The sequence below is a fragment of the Pan paniscus genome, chromosome 11, assembly GCF_029289425.2.
Source record: "Pan paniscus chromosome 11, NHGRI_mPanPan1-v2.0_pri, whole genome shotgun sequence".
Taxonomy (NCBI): Eukaryota; Metazoa; Chordata; class Mammalia; order Primates; family Hominidae; genus Pan; species Pan paniscus.
Window position 1 is genome coordinate 2,232,653 of NC_073260.2, and position 17,684 is coordinate 2,250,336.

Sequence of the window (17,684 nt, forward strand, 5' to 3'; positions counted from 1 at the left end):
TCTGGTGATGCTGCTTATGGGCTGGGGGCTTCCTGTGGGCCAGACTGGTCCCTGGACTGCAGGGTGGCCACGGGGCTGAGGTCTCCGCTGCCTCTCTGGGCAGCCCCTCCCCACCATGGTGCCTGGGCCTGGGGTGCCTCTAGCAAGGCTGGGTTCGCTCTGGGGGCCTCTGGTCCGAGTGTGCATATCCGCTACAGGGACAAGCTGCCCCAAGCAGGAGGCGGGGGATTCTGGGCTCCAAAGGGCAGAAGGCCTGGCTCTTTGGGGTGGGCCCTGTGGGGTTGCTGGGGTCAGGAGCTGAGGTAGTCGTTTCCCTTCCAGAGGCCTCCCTGTCTGGGAACCTCAGTGTCGTCCTGGGCTCTGCAGGCCAGGGCTTGTGGGGCCGCCCCTTCCCATTCTCAGACCCTCTGGGAGCTGCCGCCACACCTCCTGCAGGGCCCCTGCTCAGCCTGGGGTGGGAGCCACCCCTTTTGGTCCCACCCCACTCCCTGCCTGACAGTCCCCTGTGGCCGGGGCCAGTTCCAACTCCAGGCCCCAGCCGTCCACCCAGACGGACCCAGGCCCGGCCCCCAGCCCCCGGCCCACACAGAGACCACATGAAGATGCAACACGCATGGCTCTGGTGAGACAGGTGAGACAGGTGTCTGGGGGGCGGGGCCAGTGGCCAGACAGACGGACGGGATGGGACATCACAGCCACCCCCTCCAGGGCCGTCGCAGGGGCGAAGTGAGGGCGGCGGGCCCCTCTGGGAGAGGCGAGAGAAACGGGGACATAACAGAGAAGTGGTGTGGCCTCCCGGCAGCTGAGGAGTCCAGGACGGGGCCACGCTGGGCTCCCAGGGCCCCAGACCTGGCCCCGAGAGGTGGTGTGGCTGACTGACTGACCAACGAGATGACAGGCTTCAAGATGGCGTGTGGGTCATGGCAGGGGAGGTGGGCGGGCAGACTAACGGAGACACACGGGGAAAGCCGAGGACCCAGGAGGGCCGGGGAGAAAGGTCCAGAGAGTGAGAGAGAGCAGCATGGGCGGGCTGGGCAGAGCGGCCGCCACAGGGAGACAGGGGCAGAGTGGGCCACAGGAGCCCAGGGTCCGGGGCGGGGTGATGGGGCGGGAGACACACGCAGGGCAGGGCAGGTGGAGTCGGACGCGGGACTGGGGTGCTCTCCCCCTTACCGTGTCTTTGGAGGACCTACGCCTCTTGAAGCTGGAAGCCAGGGTGGAGGTGATAGCCCTAAATGTGGCTTTCTTTTTAGGGTCAGGCTCTGCTCTACCACTCTTTCTATCCTAAAATGAATATGTATAAGTGATTAGATGGCTAGGGTGGTGGCCACACCTGCCCTCGCCTGCTCCTGGGTGGGCCGCTGCCCAGCCTGGCCGGCCACTTGGGCCCTCGCTCCTGCCTGCCTCCCTGTGCTGGACAGACGGGCCGACAGCGGACGTTCGAGGGTGGCCTCTTCTCCTGCCCGGGGTCTCGGGCCTGACCTTGCTCGTGCTGGGGCTGGGCTTGGGGGCTCTCGGCTGGCTCTTCCTGGGAGGTCCGCCTGGCTCCCTGGCTCCTGGGTGGCCCTGGCTTACAGGCGTCCCGAGGAGGAGGAGTCCTCTGAGGACTGGAGGAGTTGCCCCTCAGGCCACACCAGCTGTCTGCGTGGAGGCCACTGACCCCCAAGGGGCACACACCAAGATTCAGGAAGGGGCCGAGGGCTGGAGGCAGGTGTCGAGGTGGAATTGGAGTGACAGAGGCAGCTCCCGGGACTCTGGCCTCAGGTCTGATGGCCAGGTGGCCTGTGCCCGCCAGTGCTGGCAGCGGCCAGGTCCCCAGGGGACCTGTGGGGGCCAAGAGCAAGAGCGGGCGGATGAGAGGTGTGGAGCCTCCAGCAACCCCCATCCCCCAGCAGCCCTGGCCGCACTGTCGGCTTCATCTCAGGACACAGGCTCCAGGACGGCACCCAGAGAAAGAGAAGAGACGGAGTGAACCGGAACTCGACCGCGGGCCACGAGCCCTTAGGCCTGTACAGGCCCACTGCCCACCCTGTCCCAGGTGGGCCGTGGCTGCCCTTGCTGGTGGCAAATTCTCATGGATACAACCTGGGCACCAGGCAGGACCGGACCTGGCCCAATTCGGATTAGAGTCACGGAGCACAAGGACATAGCAGGAAAGGGGGGGGGGTCTCCGAAGGGTGTCAAGGGGCTTGGGTCGGCGGAGGGCAAAATGCATCTTGGACTCACGTGCCATACACAGGCGGGCCCCTGTCTTACCCTGCCTGATTGCCTTCCTATGGAATGGGTACCGGCGGGCGACTCTGGAGACAGAGGGGCCAGGCGGAGGCTTGGAGCAGGGTGCGTGGCCTCCCTCGGCCCCGGCTTTGCAGTGGGCAGCCACCTGCAGGCAGCCCCCCACCAGTGCTGCCCCCGTGCCCTGGGAGCACTCACCACTGCCCCTGGCCATGGCTCCTAGCTCCAGTCCTGCCCACCAGAGCCAGAGCCAGTGCCACGGCCTTCGGGGATGGAGGAGGGCCGTGGCCAGGCCGGGCCCTGGGCACCAGGCCTCGGAGGGTGGCCTGCCCTACCTGCAGGTTCTTCCTCCACACGTTAACGGCGGCAAAGGCCAGCTGCATCTGCTTCCGGCGAGCATCCTTGTGCCGCTTGTAGGCAATCTCAATGAAAATCAGGAAGATCCCGGCCACGATGCCCCCAGCTACCAGCATGAAGACCCCTGTGTGCCGGGACCTAGAGCCTCAGTTGCTGGCCAGGGAGGCCGCAGCCCACGGAGAACCCACCCGAGAATGGATGAAGGAGAACGCACCTGCCATGTTCTCAAAAGTAAGGGTCGCAGGGGCGTTGCTGCGCGAGTCACATTCCTGATACCGAACCCACGTCTTGTCCAGGTCTTCCATGAAGCCATTCTCATGGGACCTGGGGGTGGGAACAAGTGAGCCTGCAGTGAGGCGGGGCCCAGGACGGGAAGGAGCAAGCTGGGGGCGGGGGCGGGGCGGGGCCTGCGGGGTGGGGTGCGGCGTGGAGTGGGCAGCGCCCGCCCGGCCTGGGTGGGAAATCAGTGGGGGCCTCGGAGTGGTCTGGCACTGGGGAGGGCGTCCACCTCTGGCGGAGAGGGGCGGAGGAGGGACGCGGGCGCACGGACACTCACTTGAGGATGGACAGGGAGACGTTCTGCTTCCAGGGGCTGTCTTTGCGCATGCCTATGCCGAAGCCCGAGCGGAAAAACAGCTCTCCAGTCGTCACCAGGTCGCACTTCTGCGAGGCCTCGAACTCCAGCACCGCCGAGTCCCAGATGAAGGCATGCAGCTTGCTGCCGGCAGAGGCGGAGTCACGGGGGCCTTGGTCCTGCCAGCCTGGAAGCCCCACGCCCGCGCCCTCCGGGGTGCCCGGCCCGGACGCTCTCCTGCCCGGTGGAGGCCACCCTCCCCCTCCCCGCACTTGTCCCGCCCCGCCAGGGTGGCCGCCCGCGCCTCACTTGTCTCTCACGGCCTGGATGGCCTCCGCCGCACTCTCGTAGTTGTGCTTCTCCATATGCCGGTACATGGTGCTCAGCTCCACCTGGCGCCGGAAGTAGATATCCACGGAGCTCTGCTTCACCGTGGCGTAGATAAACTTGTCCGAGGGGTTCCTCAGCTGCAGGGTCGGAGGGCAGGGATCGCGGCGGCGGCTCCCCAGGCCCCCTAACCGAGGCCGACCCCAGCTCACCTCGCATTCCCTCCCCCAGCCCGGCCAGGCCTCACCCGAGGGTCGTTGATGCCCGTGATGCGCTCCTCCGGCCGGTCCAGCACCAGGAAGGCCGCCAGGTTGGCGGTGTAGGAGGCCACGATGATCATGGCAAAGCCGGCCCACACCATGCCCAGGATGCGCGCCGAGAAGCTTCTGGGGGCGCCTGTGGGCGGGCGGGGGGCTCTGTCAGACCCTAGAGGGCCGGGGCGGGACCAGGCGGGCCGGGCGGGGCCTTACCTTCCCCGATGCCGGAGTTGAGCAGGACGCCCCAGGAGAACCACATGGCCGAGGACAGGGTCAGTGCGTCCTCCTCCTCCTCCTCGCTGTTCACCTTGAACCGGCCGAAGGGGCTGCGGGGCGCAGAGGGCGGGCGGGAGAGAGGGCGGGAGAGGCGGCCCTGCCCCGCCCCTCGCCGGCTCCGCGCCCCGCAGATGGAGGTGTCTGAGCTCCGGGTCGCGCTCACCTGAAGCGGTCCAGCAGGTACAGCATCACGGCCACCACGTGCACCGACAGCCCCACCAGCAGCCACAGTGTGCTCTGGAACGGCTGCATGAACGAGTCCAGCGTGCTCCGGGGAATCTCCTGCGGAGGGACGCGAGGTCAGCGCGGCCCGGGCCCTCCAGGGACTCCCCCCCACCCCGTCACCCGGCCCCTGCCCACCTTCTTGACCAGAATAGTCAGGCCCTGGTACTTGAAGGGCTTGGAAAACTCGATGTACTGCGCGCGCTCGTTGTTTATGGTTAGCGGCGCCACGATCATGTCTGCCTGCCCGCTGAGCAGCTCGCCCATCATCCCATTCCACTCCTTCTTGTTGCTGTTGTTCACCTGCGAGGCGACAGAGCCGGCGGGCATGCAGGCAGCGTCCTCCCAGCTCCCGCCACAGGTACCCCCGACTGAAGCCGCCCTAGAGCACTCTGGGGGTCTTCTCCCCAAGACCCTACCCAGCTCGCAGGCCCCACCCCACTCCAGCCCCGCCCTGGCTCGCAGACCCCTCCCACGCCGGGCGGGCCCCACCACAGCCAGCAGGCCCCACCCACTCCACGTCCCGCCCACTCCAGACCCCCGCCTGCAGGCCCTGCCCACTCCGTGCCCCACCCACTCCGACCCCTACTTCAGGCCCCTCCCATGTCAGGCCCCACCCCAGCCCTCAGGCCCCGCCCACCCCATGCTTTACCCACGCCAGGACCCAGCCCGCAGGCTCCGCTCACTCCATGCCCCACTCACCCCAGGACCCCCCACCATCTGCAAGTCCCGCCTACTCCATGCCCCACCCACTCCGACCGCGCCTGCAGGCCCCTCTCACGCTGGTCCCCACCCCCGCCGTCCAGCCTACCCGCTCCTGTGTGCCGAACTTGCCATCCGCCACCAGGTGCACCTCGTAGGTGAAGTTCATGGTCCGTGCCAGCTTGATGAGCAGGTCGATGCAAAAGCCGTAGCAACACTGAGGCACCGTGTGGCGGGCTGGGTAGGTGCGGGCGGTAACTGCTGGGCTCCAGACCGCCCCACGCCCCGCGCCCTGCCCCGCGCCCCGCGCCCTGCCCCGCGCACTCACGGCTGCCCGGCGACGTGTCGTTGGGCCCGGTGCAGATCACCTTCTTGACTGGGTCGCCGTTGACTGTGAACTCCTCCTTGCATGTCCCATCACTCAGCGTGGGCTTGACGTACACGAAGGGCTCCTGGTGGATCGTCACAATCTGGGGGGGAAGGGGAGACCCAGCCTGGACCACCGACCTAAGGCTGCCCAGGGCGGCAGTCTCTTCTCAGCTCCCAGCCTCCCCTGGCGCCCCTCTTAATCCCCGACGCACCCCCCGCGCCCCCCGCCCTGCGCCGCCGGCCACTGCCCCTCTCTGGAGCTTCTTCACGAGCCCAAGTGTTCAGGACACGTCCTCCCCAGCCACCGTCAGCATCGTCTGCCTGCAGCCCTGGGGGGGTGGGGGCTGGGGGCTCAGAAAAGACTCCTGGAGAGCTGGACCCTTCTCTTGGCCACTTTTTCTCCAGTCTTGGCTTAGACATGATTCCCGGCCAGGTGCTGTGGCTCACGCCTGTAATCCCAACACTTTGGGAGGCCGAGGCGGCCGGATCACGAGGTCATGAGATGGAGACCATCCAGGCTAACACGGTGAAACCCCGTCTCTACTGAAAATACAAAAAAATTAGCCGGGCGTGGTGGCGGGCGCCTGTAGTCCCAGCTACTCAGGAGGCTGAGGCAGGAGAATGGCGTGAACCCGGGAGGCAGAGTTTGCAGTGAGCGGAGACCGCGCCACTGCACTCCAGCCTGGGCGACAGAGCGAGACTCTGTCTCAAAAAAAAAAAAAAAAAAAAGACATGATTCCCTCCAGCAGAGGAGCCGCTGATGTCCCGTGTATGCCAGGCATCTTCCTGGGGTGAGAAACAGCCCAGCCTGCAGGCTGACCCCCACCCTGCTGTGCCACGAGGACAGGGGCATGTCCACAAAGCCGACCCTGCACCTGCACAGGACCTGGGACCCGTGGGGCCACCCACTCGTGCCTCCCTTCATCCCGGCGCACTGCCTGTCCCGGCCCCCAGTCCCGAAGCCCTCAGGCTTTGAATGTAGGTCTCTGGCTCCTTTCTCTTGCCCGTGTGTACGTGCTCCACTGCGCCGTGGCCTCTTTGACCCACACTCCTGCTTGGGCTCGCCCTCCTGTCTGTCCTTCAAGGGACCATGGCATGGGGGTGGGGAAGGGATCTGGGGCACAGGGGGCTGGAATAGAGCATAGCACACTGCCAGAACTGTGAGGGGAGATGGTGTCAGAGCTGAGCCCTCAAGGTGGGCAGGGATCAAGCAGGTGCCTGAGGGCAGGTGGAGCAGAGGAGTCTGCAGTCCAGAACTGCAAAGGCAGGGAGGCATGGGGGTGGTGGGAGAGGCACCCTCCCAGCATGTCCTAGGCAGGGTGAGCCTGAGAGGGGGGCAGGCCCACCCTCAGCCTCCAGGCAGCATTTTGTCTTTTATCCCCAGGGGAATCAGGAGCCATTGAAGAAGTTGATTTGCTTTATAAAACTTTCATTACATTTTCCTGTTATACAGGTAATATATATGCTAGTATTTTTAAAAAATTAGTGAGGCCAGAAACAAATTTGTAAAAGGCCATCTCCATCTCACAGCCTAGATAGGGCCTTTTGGCCATTAGCATTTGACCGCTGCTTTCAGACTTTTCAGTGTGAGGTGTCTGGGCTGCAATGAAACCCACACTGGCACTGGAAAACCCCACCCTGTCTGCAGAGCAGGGAAGGGAGCCTGGGTGAGAAGCTACAGGGGCCGGTGCAGAGCAGGGGAGGGAGCCTGGGTGAGAGGTCACAGGGGCTGACACCAGGCTTCAGGGGTGGGCTCAGAAAACAGACAGGGTCAAGAGACATTTGAGGGCTTGGAATGACCGAGAGAAGGTTGGTGGGCGTGTTGCCTGTGAGGTCCTTGCCTTTGGTGGTCTGTGATGCTACCAGGACTGGAGTGTGTGTGGAGTGGGGGTAGTGTGGCTCTGCCCGGGGAGGAATGGCCAGGAGAGCACCCTGGAGTAGGGAGCCAAGGGAAAGATGTTCCGGAGGAGGAAGCCGGCGAGGGCAGAGGCTCTCAGAGGCCCAGGGGAGTCAGGAAGGGCTGTCCCACACGGTGGAAGAGGACAGTTTGACCTGGTCCCATCAGGAGGCCATGCAGGCTGGAGGAGGGATGAGGGGTGTGGAGGACCAGGACTGGGGACAGCGAGTGCTGAAGCTGAGGTCTGCCTGCTGTCCCCCATCTGCTCTTCCCCAGCAGGGTCCTGTCAGACAACTAACTGCCCCAGACTTAAGTAGGGCTGGGTCAAGAGGGGCACTGGAGACCCCCTGTGGGATGGGGGCAGCTTCCTCTCCTCCCTCCTGTTCTCTCTGCTTCCTGTGCTGTGCCAGGTGTGCTGGATGGTGTCCAGGGGCAGCAGGCCCCACCCCCACTTCCTTTAGTGGCTTTCATTGACCTCACCGCACCCTCCTCCTTCAGGCCAGAGGGGGTGGATGGGCTGTCTGGGGTGGGGACACTGAGGGAGGTCTGTGGGGCCCCCACCTTCAGTCTGGTGGACATCTGGTACCCTCGAGGCTTCTCTGTCTCTCCGCCTGGCCAGATGATCTTCCTGTCATTAGGGATGACCTGGGGGTGGGAGTATGAGATGGAGGGTGGCCACGCAGGGGTCTTGGCCCCAGGACCCTAAGGCCCCAGCCCCCACCCCCTCATGACCCCCACCTACGTGGGTGCCATTGTAGATGCCCACTTGCACCAGCTTGCGGTTCTGCAGGTTCATGATGCTGTAGTTGGCGAACTTCCGGTCCCCATCCTCATTGAACTCCACGCGACCAGTCACCCCATCCGCATACTTGGAAGACATCAGCACTCTAGGGGAGGAAGCATAGCTGAGGCTTCTCAGAGATGCTCCTTCTCCTGCTCCTCCCTGCTCCTTCCCCCTGCTGCTTCTCCCTGCTCCTTCCCCCTGCTCCTTCTCCCTGCTCCTTCTCCTGCCTGCTGAGCAGCTCGGGCTTTTCCCTTGTCCCAGTCCCAAGAACGGAAAGATCAGCAGACGCCAGACCCTGGACACCGTGGTATCTGCCTGCACCAGATGGACGGTGTGGTTCATGACAGCTGAGTGGTTTATGGGTGCCAGACCCGGCTTTCTGTGGGTTAGGACGTTGTCCTCACAACCATCCTGTCTTACAGAGACGGAGGCAGAAGCTCAGAAGGATGCCTGCCCTCTTGCCAGCAAGTGAAGGAGAGGTTGAGCCGGCTCTAACCACCAGGCTGTCCTGTCCGGCTGTGTGTGCACGTGTGCATTGTACCCATCGGGCCACATCAGTGAACCTGTGTGCACACGTGATCCCTATGTGGGGTGCACCCCATGCATGTGCTTGTGTCACGTGTGTGTCATGTGCCTGAGTCTGTGTGCACACATGGTTCTGTGTATGTGTGTCGTGTGTGTGCACACGTGCTGCCTACATCTGCACTTATGTGGGCGTTGTGGATGGTGGCTCTGCACGTGCTACTCAGTGGTTGGGGATCTGGGGGTGAGCTGGCATGGCATGGTGTCCAGGCCTGCTGTGAGCTAACTCCTGCCACACTGCAGATGTTCACTTGGGTCTCTGGGCCTTGGCCAACCCTGGCTGTCTAAGGCTCGTGTGCTGTTTTTGGGCTGCTTGTCTGGCCTCCTGGGTCCCTGGAAGCTTTCAGTCCCCATCTGCATCAAGAGCCTCCTCCCAAAGGCTGCCAGCCACACAGGGAGAGGGGTGCTGTTTCAGGGTGGGCTGCAGTGTGGAAAGTAGGGGCGGAGGCAGTGGAGCCAGTCCCCACTCCAGTGACAGCCCAGGTACTCGTGTCAGTGTTGAGAAGAGGGCAGGTGATTGTGCCATTAGATGTGGTGGTGCTGGGGGTGTGGGGGGAGAGGAGAGAAGTAACAGTGTCCAGAGGATGTTGGCAGCAGGCTCCACTGCAGTACCCCTGAGAGCGACGCCGCCCACCTCCTGGAAGCGACCCCGCCCACCTCCCCAAGAGCGGCCCCGCCCATCTCTGGAGTGACCCCGCCCACCTTCCCAAGAGCAGCCCCGCCCAGCTCCGGGGAGGCCCCGCCCACCTCTTGAAGAGCGGCCCGGTCTTCCAGATGTTGGTGTTGCCCACGCAGCCCCGCGGCGGGTCGGTGATGTTCTCCTTCTCGAGGAGCTCGTGCACGGCCTGGGCCACCACGCCCACGGCGTCGCTGATGTGGGCCGACTCGTTCTTGCCATTGATGAGCTGCAGCCCGAGGATGCCTAGGCGAGCATGCGACTCAGAGCCCGTGGGGGCCTCCCCGTTCGGGGACCCCGCCAAGGCCCAGCACTCACCGTCCGGGGCGTAGCGCAGGGCGTTCCCCGAGATCTCGCGCTCGCCGACCAGCCACACGTACCCAGAGCCCGTCATGTTCAGCATCGCGGCTGCGCGGTATACAGTGGCAGCATCGTCCTCGCTGTGGGGCAGACGGGGATGACGGGCCAGGACTCCAGCACTCCCACCGCGGCGCTCCGCAGGCCCAGGTCCTCCTCCTCTGGAGCAGGGACCTGCCCAGCCCCCAGCCCCTCCTAGAGCGAAGGCTGCAGACCCCGCAGAGGCGCTGCGGCCCAGAACCCAGGAGCCTCCCAGGCCTCCGTTGCTGGCTCTTACCTTGGGGGAGCAGGGAGGGGGTTAGATGCTGGCCCTTACCTTGGGGGAGCAGGGATGGGGTTAGATGCTGGCCCTTACCTTGGGGGAGCAGGGGTGGGGTTAGATGCTGGCCCTTACCTTGGGGGAGCAGGGATGGGGTTAGATGCTGGCCCTTACCTTGGGGGAGCAGGGATGGGGTTAGATACCTGGCTTATGGGACTGACTTCCTTCTTGTGACCTGCACCTGTGCTCCCCAGCACGCCCTTCCCTCCACCTCAGAAGGCCCTGATGGGGTCCCAGGATGGTAATGGATCACCATTGATCACTTGCTGGCCAGATACCAGGCACTGCTCAAAGTGTTTTACGGGGATTATGTTGTTTAACTTTTGCAATATCTCTGTGTCCCGAGGGGAAGCGGAGGCACATGGGACACACAAGAGTTGGTAAGTGGCAGAGTCAGGACCCAAGCTCCTAAGACCTCCTAGACAGGCCACACCCCTCTGGTCCTCTATGTTCAAACATGTGAAATGAGGGGTTGAGGGGCTCTCCAGGTTGGTGAGATACTGGTGGATCCAGCGTCCTGGGGACGGCCAGAGATGAGAGGCGGCTTTCCCCCTGGGGTCTGCATAAGCAGCTGCCTTCGCCCAGCCACCCAGGCCTGGGGCCTGCAGGAGGACAGAGCCCAGACAGGCCTCACCTTGCAGGCATGTGTGGTCTTGAGCTCTGCCAGTGTGCTTGCAGGTGGGCCCCTGTGGACAGTGGAGCAGGGGACCTGGTCCTCTGGGGCTGGGGCCTCTCTGGTTATGACAAGGACCTGGAGACCTGGTGGGACTCTGGAGGCCTTTGGGGGGGTCTTCCCTCACCCCCGTCTGTCAGACCTTTCTCTGCAGGGCCTGACCTGTCTCCAGGTGGGCCTGGACTACCCCTGACACTTTGCTTCTCCAGACATGGGCAGCAGGGTTGGGTGGATTGCCTGAGTGTTGGGTAATTTTCACAATGCTTGACTCTGGAAACCAAGGTGGCCCTCCCCTCCTTGAGGAGGGATCTGCCCCCAGTTTTCTCGAGAATAAGCCCACAAAGAAATGCAGCCCTTCGGTGTTTGCTCTACATAACGATGCTATTGGATGTCAGTGACACAAAACAGAAGTGCTCCCAGTAGCACTGGCCCAGTGCCCCAAATGAGAGCATCTAGCAGAGGCTCCTCCGCACACTGAACACAGCACAGCTTGTCCAGCAAGACCCAACACCACACGTGTCATGGCACAGCATGCCCGCTATCAAAGTGCCCACCAGGGCCTGACAGACAAGCCCGTCTTCTTGACGCAATTCAGGTCCATGACATGTGATGTGGTGGAATGATTAGGAGCAAAACAGTTGTAAACAAAAGCCTGATCTGTCCATCAAAACTCATCCGATCGTTTTATGGAAATAGCTGATACCAATCAAGACGACTTCAGGAAAATGAAAAGTTTTGGAAACAAATTATCTGCACACTATGGAAAATTGTCAAAAATTAAGATTGGCGTCATGTCTCTCTGCAAAACACCCTCAACAACCTTCACTAAGGAGGAGCCAAAATATGACAGGCTGAAGGTCTGGGGTCAAGAAGGCCTGTGCCTGCCACTGCCCAGCGCTTGCCTCTCTGCACTCCTGGGAGATGGGCATGCTGGGTGGGCCAGTCGGCCTCTGCTGTGGGACTTTGGCCTCCGCTCCAAGGAGCTCAGCATGTGAGAGGAGGGTCCTTTCCAGCCCTGACAGTCCAGAGCCATTGCTCTGAAGTATTTTGAGACCAGGCGCAGTAACTGATGCCTGTAATCCCAGCACTTTGGGAGGCCGAGGCGGGCAGATCTCCTGAGGTCAGGAATTTGAGACCAGCCTGACCAACATGGAGAAACCCCGTCTCTACAAAAACAAAAAAATTAGCCGGGGTGGTGGCGCATGCCTGTAATCCCAGCTACTCGGGAGGCCGTGGCAGGAGAATCGGTTGAACCTGGGAGGCGGAGGTTGCAGTGAGCCAAGATCGCGCCACTGCACTCCAGCCTGGGTGACAGAGTGAGACTCCATCTTAAAAAAAAAAAAAAAAAAAAAAAGTTGTTGGAGCTGGGGGCGGTGGCTGATGCCTGTCATCCCAGCCCTTTGGGAGGCCGAGGTGGGTGGATCACTTGAGGCCAGGAGTTCGAGACCAGCCTGGCCAACATGGTGAAACCCAGTCTCTACTAAAAATACAAAACTTAGCCGGGCATGGTGGCCTGCACCTGTAATTCCAGCTACTCGGGAGGCTGAGGCACGAGAATCACTTGAACCTGGGAGGCCGAGGTTGCAGTGAGCCAAGATTGTGCCACTGTACTCCAGACTGGGTGACAGAGCAAGACTCTGTCTCACACACACACACACACACACACACAAAGAAAAAAAAAAGGCAGGCACGGTGGCTCATGCCTGTAATGCCAGCACTTTGGAAGGCTGAGGCAGGCGGATCACCTGAGGTCAGGAGTTCAAGACCAGCCTGGCCAACATGGTGAAACCTCATCTCTACTAAAAATACAAAAATTAGCCGGGCATGGTGGCACACACCTGTAATTCCTGCTACTCAGGAGGCTGAGGCAGGAGAATCGCTTGAATCCCAGGGGGCAGAGGTTGCAGTAAGCTGAGATCACGCCACTGCACTCCAGCCTGGGCAACAGAGCAAGACTCTATCTCCCCAAAAAAGAGAAAGAGTTATGTTGGCGGGTGTGTGGTTGATGTGTGCTGTGGTCAGTGTATGCCTATGTGTGGGGTATGGCGTGCATGTAGCATAGGTGTATGGGTGTGCACATGGTGTGTGGTGCACACGTGTGTTGTGATGTATGTGCATGTGTGCTGTGTGTACATGTATGTAGGTGTGCGTATATCAGTGGGTGTCTTTGTATGTGATGTATATGGTGGTGTGTGTGCCTGTATCTGTATGTGTAGATGCACGTGTGTATGGTGTATGCATGGCGCATGTGTGTACACATGTGGTATATGGCATATGTGCACATGTGTATGTGTTGTGTATGACCTGTACATGATGGTGCATGTGTGGGTAGAGATGTATGTGTAGTGTGACTATGGTGTGTACATACATTTGTGTGTGTATGCACGGAGCATGTGGTGTGTATGTGGCATGTACATACATGCATATGTGTTGTGTATGACCTATACACAATTCTGCATGTGTGGGTAGAGATGATGCATGGTGTGACTATGGTGTGTGTACATACATTTGTGCACATGTGTATGGTGTATGCATGGTGCATGTGTGTACACGTGGTATGTGGCATGTGTGCACGTGTATGTGTTGTGTGTGACCTGTACATGATGGTGCATGTGTGGGTAGAGATCTATGAGTGGTGTGACTATGGTGTGTGTACATACATTTGTGTACGTGTGTGTATGGTGTATGCATGGTGCATGTGTGTACACGTGGTGTGTATATGGCATGTATGCACATGTATGTGTTGTGTATGACCTGTTCATGATTCTGCATGTGTGAGTAGAGATTTATGAGTGGTGTGATGGTGTGTGTACATGCATTTGCGCACATGTGTGTATGGTGTATGCATGGTACATGTGGTGTGTATATGGCATGTGCATACATGCGTATGTGTTGTGTATGACCTGTACATGATTCTGCATGTGTGGGTAGAGATGTATGCATGGTGTGACTATAGTGTGTATACATGCATTTGTGCACGTGTGTATGGTATGTGCATACACATGTGGTGTGTGGTGTGTGCTCATGGGCATGGATGTGTGGTATGCACATGGCTCCTGTGTGCCCTGACCATGTCCCTTCCCCTGGGCTGGCATTTTTCTTAGGGCCATGTCTGGAAACGTGACCTTGGCCCTGAGGCTGGCAACACAGGGTCAACCTGTGGGACCGCAGCGCATGGCTCAGGGGCTCACTGGCCGAGAAAAAACAGTGGAGAAAACGCCCCCTCCCCTCTCTGTGGGGACCTGGGCATGGCGGGGTTCTGTGGATTGGTTTTGTATGTGGTTTTCTCTCCCGTGTCCTGTTGGTCACTCCAGTTAGAATGTAGGGATCAGGCAGGTCTAGCTTGATGTGAACTTGTCTATTGCAAAAGTGGCCAACAGTGGAACAGGTATGTTTTAGGGCAATCAATTCCTTGAGTTGACCCATCTTGGATGAAGAAATTCCACTTCCCAGCCAGCTGTCTGTCCATTTGTTCACCTGCCCATCCATCCTTTTATCCCATCACAGCTACAGAATTTCTCTCAAGCTCTGTGATGAGTAAGGGAAGTGTAAACAATTCAGAAAATATCAGAAGAGGCCACAAGTGGCTGGGCACGGTGGCTCACTCCTGTAATCCCAGCACTTTGGGAGGCCGAGGCGGGCAGATCATGAGGTCAGAAGATTGAGGCCATCCTAGCTGACATGGTGAAACCCTGTCTCTACTAAAAATACAAAAAAGTAGCAGGGCGTGGTGGCAGGGGCCTGTAGTCCCAGCTACTTGGGAGGCTGAGGCAGGAGAATGGCGTGAGCCCGGGAGGTGGAGCTTGCAATGAGCCGAGATCGAGCCACTGCACTCCAGCCTGGGTGACAGAGTGAGACTCCATCTCAAAGAAAAAAAAGAAGAGGCCACAAGTTCGAGACCAGTCTGGCCAACATGGTGAAACCCCGTCTCTACTAAAAATACAAAAATTAGCCGGGTGTGGTGGCTTGTGCCTGTAGTCCCAGCTACTCGGGAGGCTGAGGCAGGAGAATCGCTTGAACCCAGGAGGCAGAGGTTGCAGTGAGCTGAGATTGTACTACTGCACTCCAGCTTGGGAGACAAAGCAAGACTCCCTCTCAAAACAACGAAAAAGGAAATTAACTTCTGAGAGTCTGGCGGGGCTTTCTCTAAGAGGGGCTTTTTCTGGGTGGGGCTTTTTCTGGTAGGGGCTTTCACTGGGTGGGGCTTTCCCTGGGTGGCACGTTTCTGGGTGGGGCTTTCTCTAAGTGGGACTTTCCCTGGGTGAAGCTTTCCCTGGGCGGGGCTTTCCCTGGGTGGGGCTTTCTTCTGGGCTGGGCTTTCCCTGGGCTGGTCTTTTTTCTGGGTGGAATTTTCCCTGGGCGGGTCTTTTTTCTGGGCTGGGCTTTCCCTGGGTGGGGCTTTTTTCTGGGCGGGGCTTTCCCTGGGCGGGGCTTTCCCTGGGCGGAGCTTTTATCTGGCCAGAGCTTTTCCTGGGCGGGTCTTTTTTTCTGGGCGGGGCTTTCCCTGGGCGGGTCTTTTTTCTGGGCACGGCTTTCCCCAGGCGCGAATTTTTTCTGGGCAGGGCTTTCCCTGGGCGGGTTTTTTTTCTGGGCGGGGCTTTCCCTGGGCGGGACTTTTTCTGGGCGGGGCTTTCCCTGGGCTGGTCTTTTTTCTGGGCAGGGCTTTCCCCGGGCGCGACTTTTTTCTGGGCGGGGCTTTCCCTGGGCGGGCCTTTTTTCTGGGCGGGGCTTTCCCTGGGCGGGACTTTTTCTGGGCGGGGCTTTCCCTGGGCGGGTCTTTTATCTGGGCAGAGTTTTCCCTGGGCGGGTCTTTTTTCTGGGCTGGGCTTTCCCTGGGCGGGTCTTTTTCTGGGTGGGGCTTTCCCTGGGCGAGGCTTTCGCTGGGCGGGGCTTTTATCTGGGCGGGGCTTTTTTATGGGCGGGGCTTTCCCTGGGCTGAGCTTTTATCGGGCCAGAGCTTTTCCTGGGCGGGTCTTTTCTGGGCGGGGCTTTCCCTGGGCGGTCTTTTTTCTGGGCAGGGCTTTCCTTGGGCTGGTCTTTTTTCTGGGCGGGGCTTTCCCTGGGCGGGCTTTTATCTGGGCAGAGCTTTCCCTGGGCAGGTCTTTTTTTCTGGGCGGGGTTTTCCCTGGGCGGGCTTTTATCTGGGCGGAGCTTTCCTTGGGCTGGTCTTTTTTCTGGGCGGGGCTTTCCCTGGGCGGGCTTTTTATCTGGGCGGAGCTTTCCCTGGGTGGGGCTTTCCCTGGGCGGGTCTTTTTTCAGGGCTGGGCTTTCCTTTGGCGGGTCTTTTTCTGGGTGGGGCTTTCCCTGGGCGGGCTTTTATCTGGGCGGAGCTTTCCCTGGGTGGGGCTTTCCCTGGGCGGGTCTTTTTTCTGGGCTGGGCTTTCCTTTGGCGGGTCTTTTTCTGGGTGGAGCTTTCCCTTGGCGGGTCTTTTTTTCTGGGCGGGTCTTTCCCTGGGCGGGGCATTCCTTCCTTGGGACCTGTGCATACCCCGACCTTGCCTGGTCACGTCTTTAAAAATCTTTTTTCCTGGAGCCCAGGCCAACCCTCCCTGGGGCTTGCAGTTGGATGAGTGGAGTGGACAAGTGACCTGTGAGCTTAAAGCCGAGTGCAGGGGGCGTAATGGGGGACGATTAGTGCCTTTTTATAGCAGCTGCAGGAGGAGCATGTAAGGCCCCGTGGGCAGCTCTAAGCAACAACCCTGCCTTGGGCTGGGGAGATTCCTGCCTTCTAGTCCGAGGAGCCCTGGCTGGCCCCACCCTGCGTTCTGCCCTGGTGAGGGGGCTGCATCTGTCTCCGTGCTAGAGGGTCATTTGATGGACCGTGGAAATGGTGGTCTGCCCTGGGACTGAGAGTGTCGCCGGCTCTTTCCCATATGCAGGGCTGGAGAGCTGGGCTGTGTTCCTCCGGGTGTTTCACTGCTGTTTTGCTCCACTCTGTTGGAGCCTAGCAGAGCTTTTAGGTCAGGGACAGTGGGGTTTTGGCTGTCCCATGGGGCAAGGCTCCTCACCCTGCCCTTCCCCACTCTTGCTTTTCCTATTCCCAGTCACCCAGGCTTTTCCTTCCTGGGAGAACCTAGCCATTTGCAAATAGGGAGCTTTTTACAGTGGGCTCCACCCCGAGGTTGCTCTGTGGCACCGGACCCTGTCCAGAGCAGCTTGATTTCCCGGGTACCTAACTGATTTCCCCTTAAGCTGCTGCTGCAGCTGTTGCAATCCTTCAGTTGGGAAATCTGGCCCTCTCCCTGCTGTGGGCCTTTTCGCCTGGCACACCTGCACATCACTTCCCTGGGCCTAGTCCCTGGCCCCAGGCCTGGGCCTTGTTTGCACAGGTTTGCCCCCTTGAGTTGCCGGGCTTCCCAAGGGCAGGGTCTCTTCCATATCCCTCTCCCACAGCCCACCTCAGGGCAGCAGCAGCATGTGACTGTGGAATGGGGAAGGGCCCAGGGAGGGAGGGACAGATGGAGGGTGTCACATCAGCCATGCCGATAGGAGTGTGGGTGCGGGTGGGGGTGGGGGTGGCTGTCCTTGGTGAAGGTGCTTTGGAAGCTGAAGGTCGCTGTGCCCAACAATGTCCCAGCTCTGGCTCAGATGGCGGGTACTTGGCTCAGGTACCATCCTGTGTGGAGTGTGTAGGGCCCTGCCCAGCCTCACCTGGCAGAAAGGATGATGACCCGGGCCTCCAGCTCTTTTGCCTCCATCAGCAGGGCCGTCACGTTCTTGGTCCCTGGGTCAAACTGCAGCACCTTCTCTGCCTGCGGTGTGAGCAAGAGTGTTAGCAGGCGGCTGGGGCAGGGGACATAGCGCCTCAGGGGTGAGAGTTGGGCCGGAGCCGCTGGGAACCCCGAGGCAGCTTAGCTAGGGCTGCCATGGTCTGCGCCTGCCACCTGCGCCTCCGCCTGCCTTCCTCAGTCCTTGCCTGGCCTGGCCTCGCCTCTCCGGTCCTGTCCTGTCTTCAGCCTGCGCGCTCACCTGTGCTCGTTCTGTGCTCTCTCTGCTCTCTCTGGATCTCTCTCTCCACCTCACTCCTGTCCTCATCTTTGCACTGAGCATGCAAGCTGAAGTGGACCCAGACTCAGGAGG

The 17,684-nt window shown here is 60.5% G+C and overlaps 1 protein-coding gene across 10 annotated transcripts in view; it reads right to left on the reverse strand.

Moving 5' to 3' along the window:
* GRIN1 (glutamate ionotropic receptor NMDA type subunit 1) overlaps nucleotides 1–17,684 on the reverse strand; it is a 29,698-nt gene that overhangs the window by 2,287 nt on the left and 9,727 nt on the right. For 4 of the 10 annotated variants that reach the window (XM_034929614.3, XM_034929616.3, XM_034929615.3 and 1 more), the window contains 16 exons: nucleotides 17,256–17,356; nucleotides 9,574–9,695; nucleotides 9,327–9,501; nucleotides 7,956–8,100; nucleotides 7,775–7,858; nucleotides 5,276–5,417; nucleotides 5,057–5,184; nucleotides 4,384–4,548; nucleotides 4,187–4,305; nucleotides 3,961–4,073; nucleotides 3,738–3,886; nucleotides 3,473–3,630; nucleotides 3,146–3,307; nucleotides 2,804–2,913; nucleotides 2,568–2,713; nucleotides 1,174–1,284 (listed from right to left, as the gene is read on the reverse strand). In XM_034929614.3, coding sequence (XP_034785505.1) covers nucleotides 1,174–1,284; nucleotides 2,568–2,713; nucleotides 2,804–2,913; nucleotides 3,146–3,307; nucleotides 3,473–3,630; nucleotides 3,738–3,886; nucleotides 3,961–4,073; nucleotides 4,187–4,305; nucleotides 4,384–4,548; nucleotides 5,057–5,184; nucleotides 5,276–5,417; nucleotides 7,775–7,858; nucleotides 7,956–8,100; nucleotides 9,327–9,501; nucleotides 9,574–9,695; nucleotides 17,256–17,356 — 2,130 coding nt within the window. Of the gene's footprint in view, nucleotides 1–1,173; nucleotides 1,285–2,256; nucleotides 2,301–2,567; nucleotides 2,714–2,803; nucleotides 2,914–3,145; nucleotides 3,308–3,472; nucleotides 3,631–3,737; nucleotides 3,887–3,960; nucleotides 4,074–4,186; nucleotides 4,306–4,383; nucleotides 4,549–5,056; nucleotides 5,185–5,275; nucleotides 5,418–7,774; nucleotides 7,859–7,955; nucleotides 8,101–9,326; nucleotides 9,502–9,573; nucleotides 9,696–17,255; nucleotides 17,357–17,684 lie in introns of those variants that run through there. The other 6 variants (XM_034929623.3, XM_034929620.3, XM_034929619.3 and 3 more) reach the window with 3 other exon arrangements.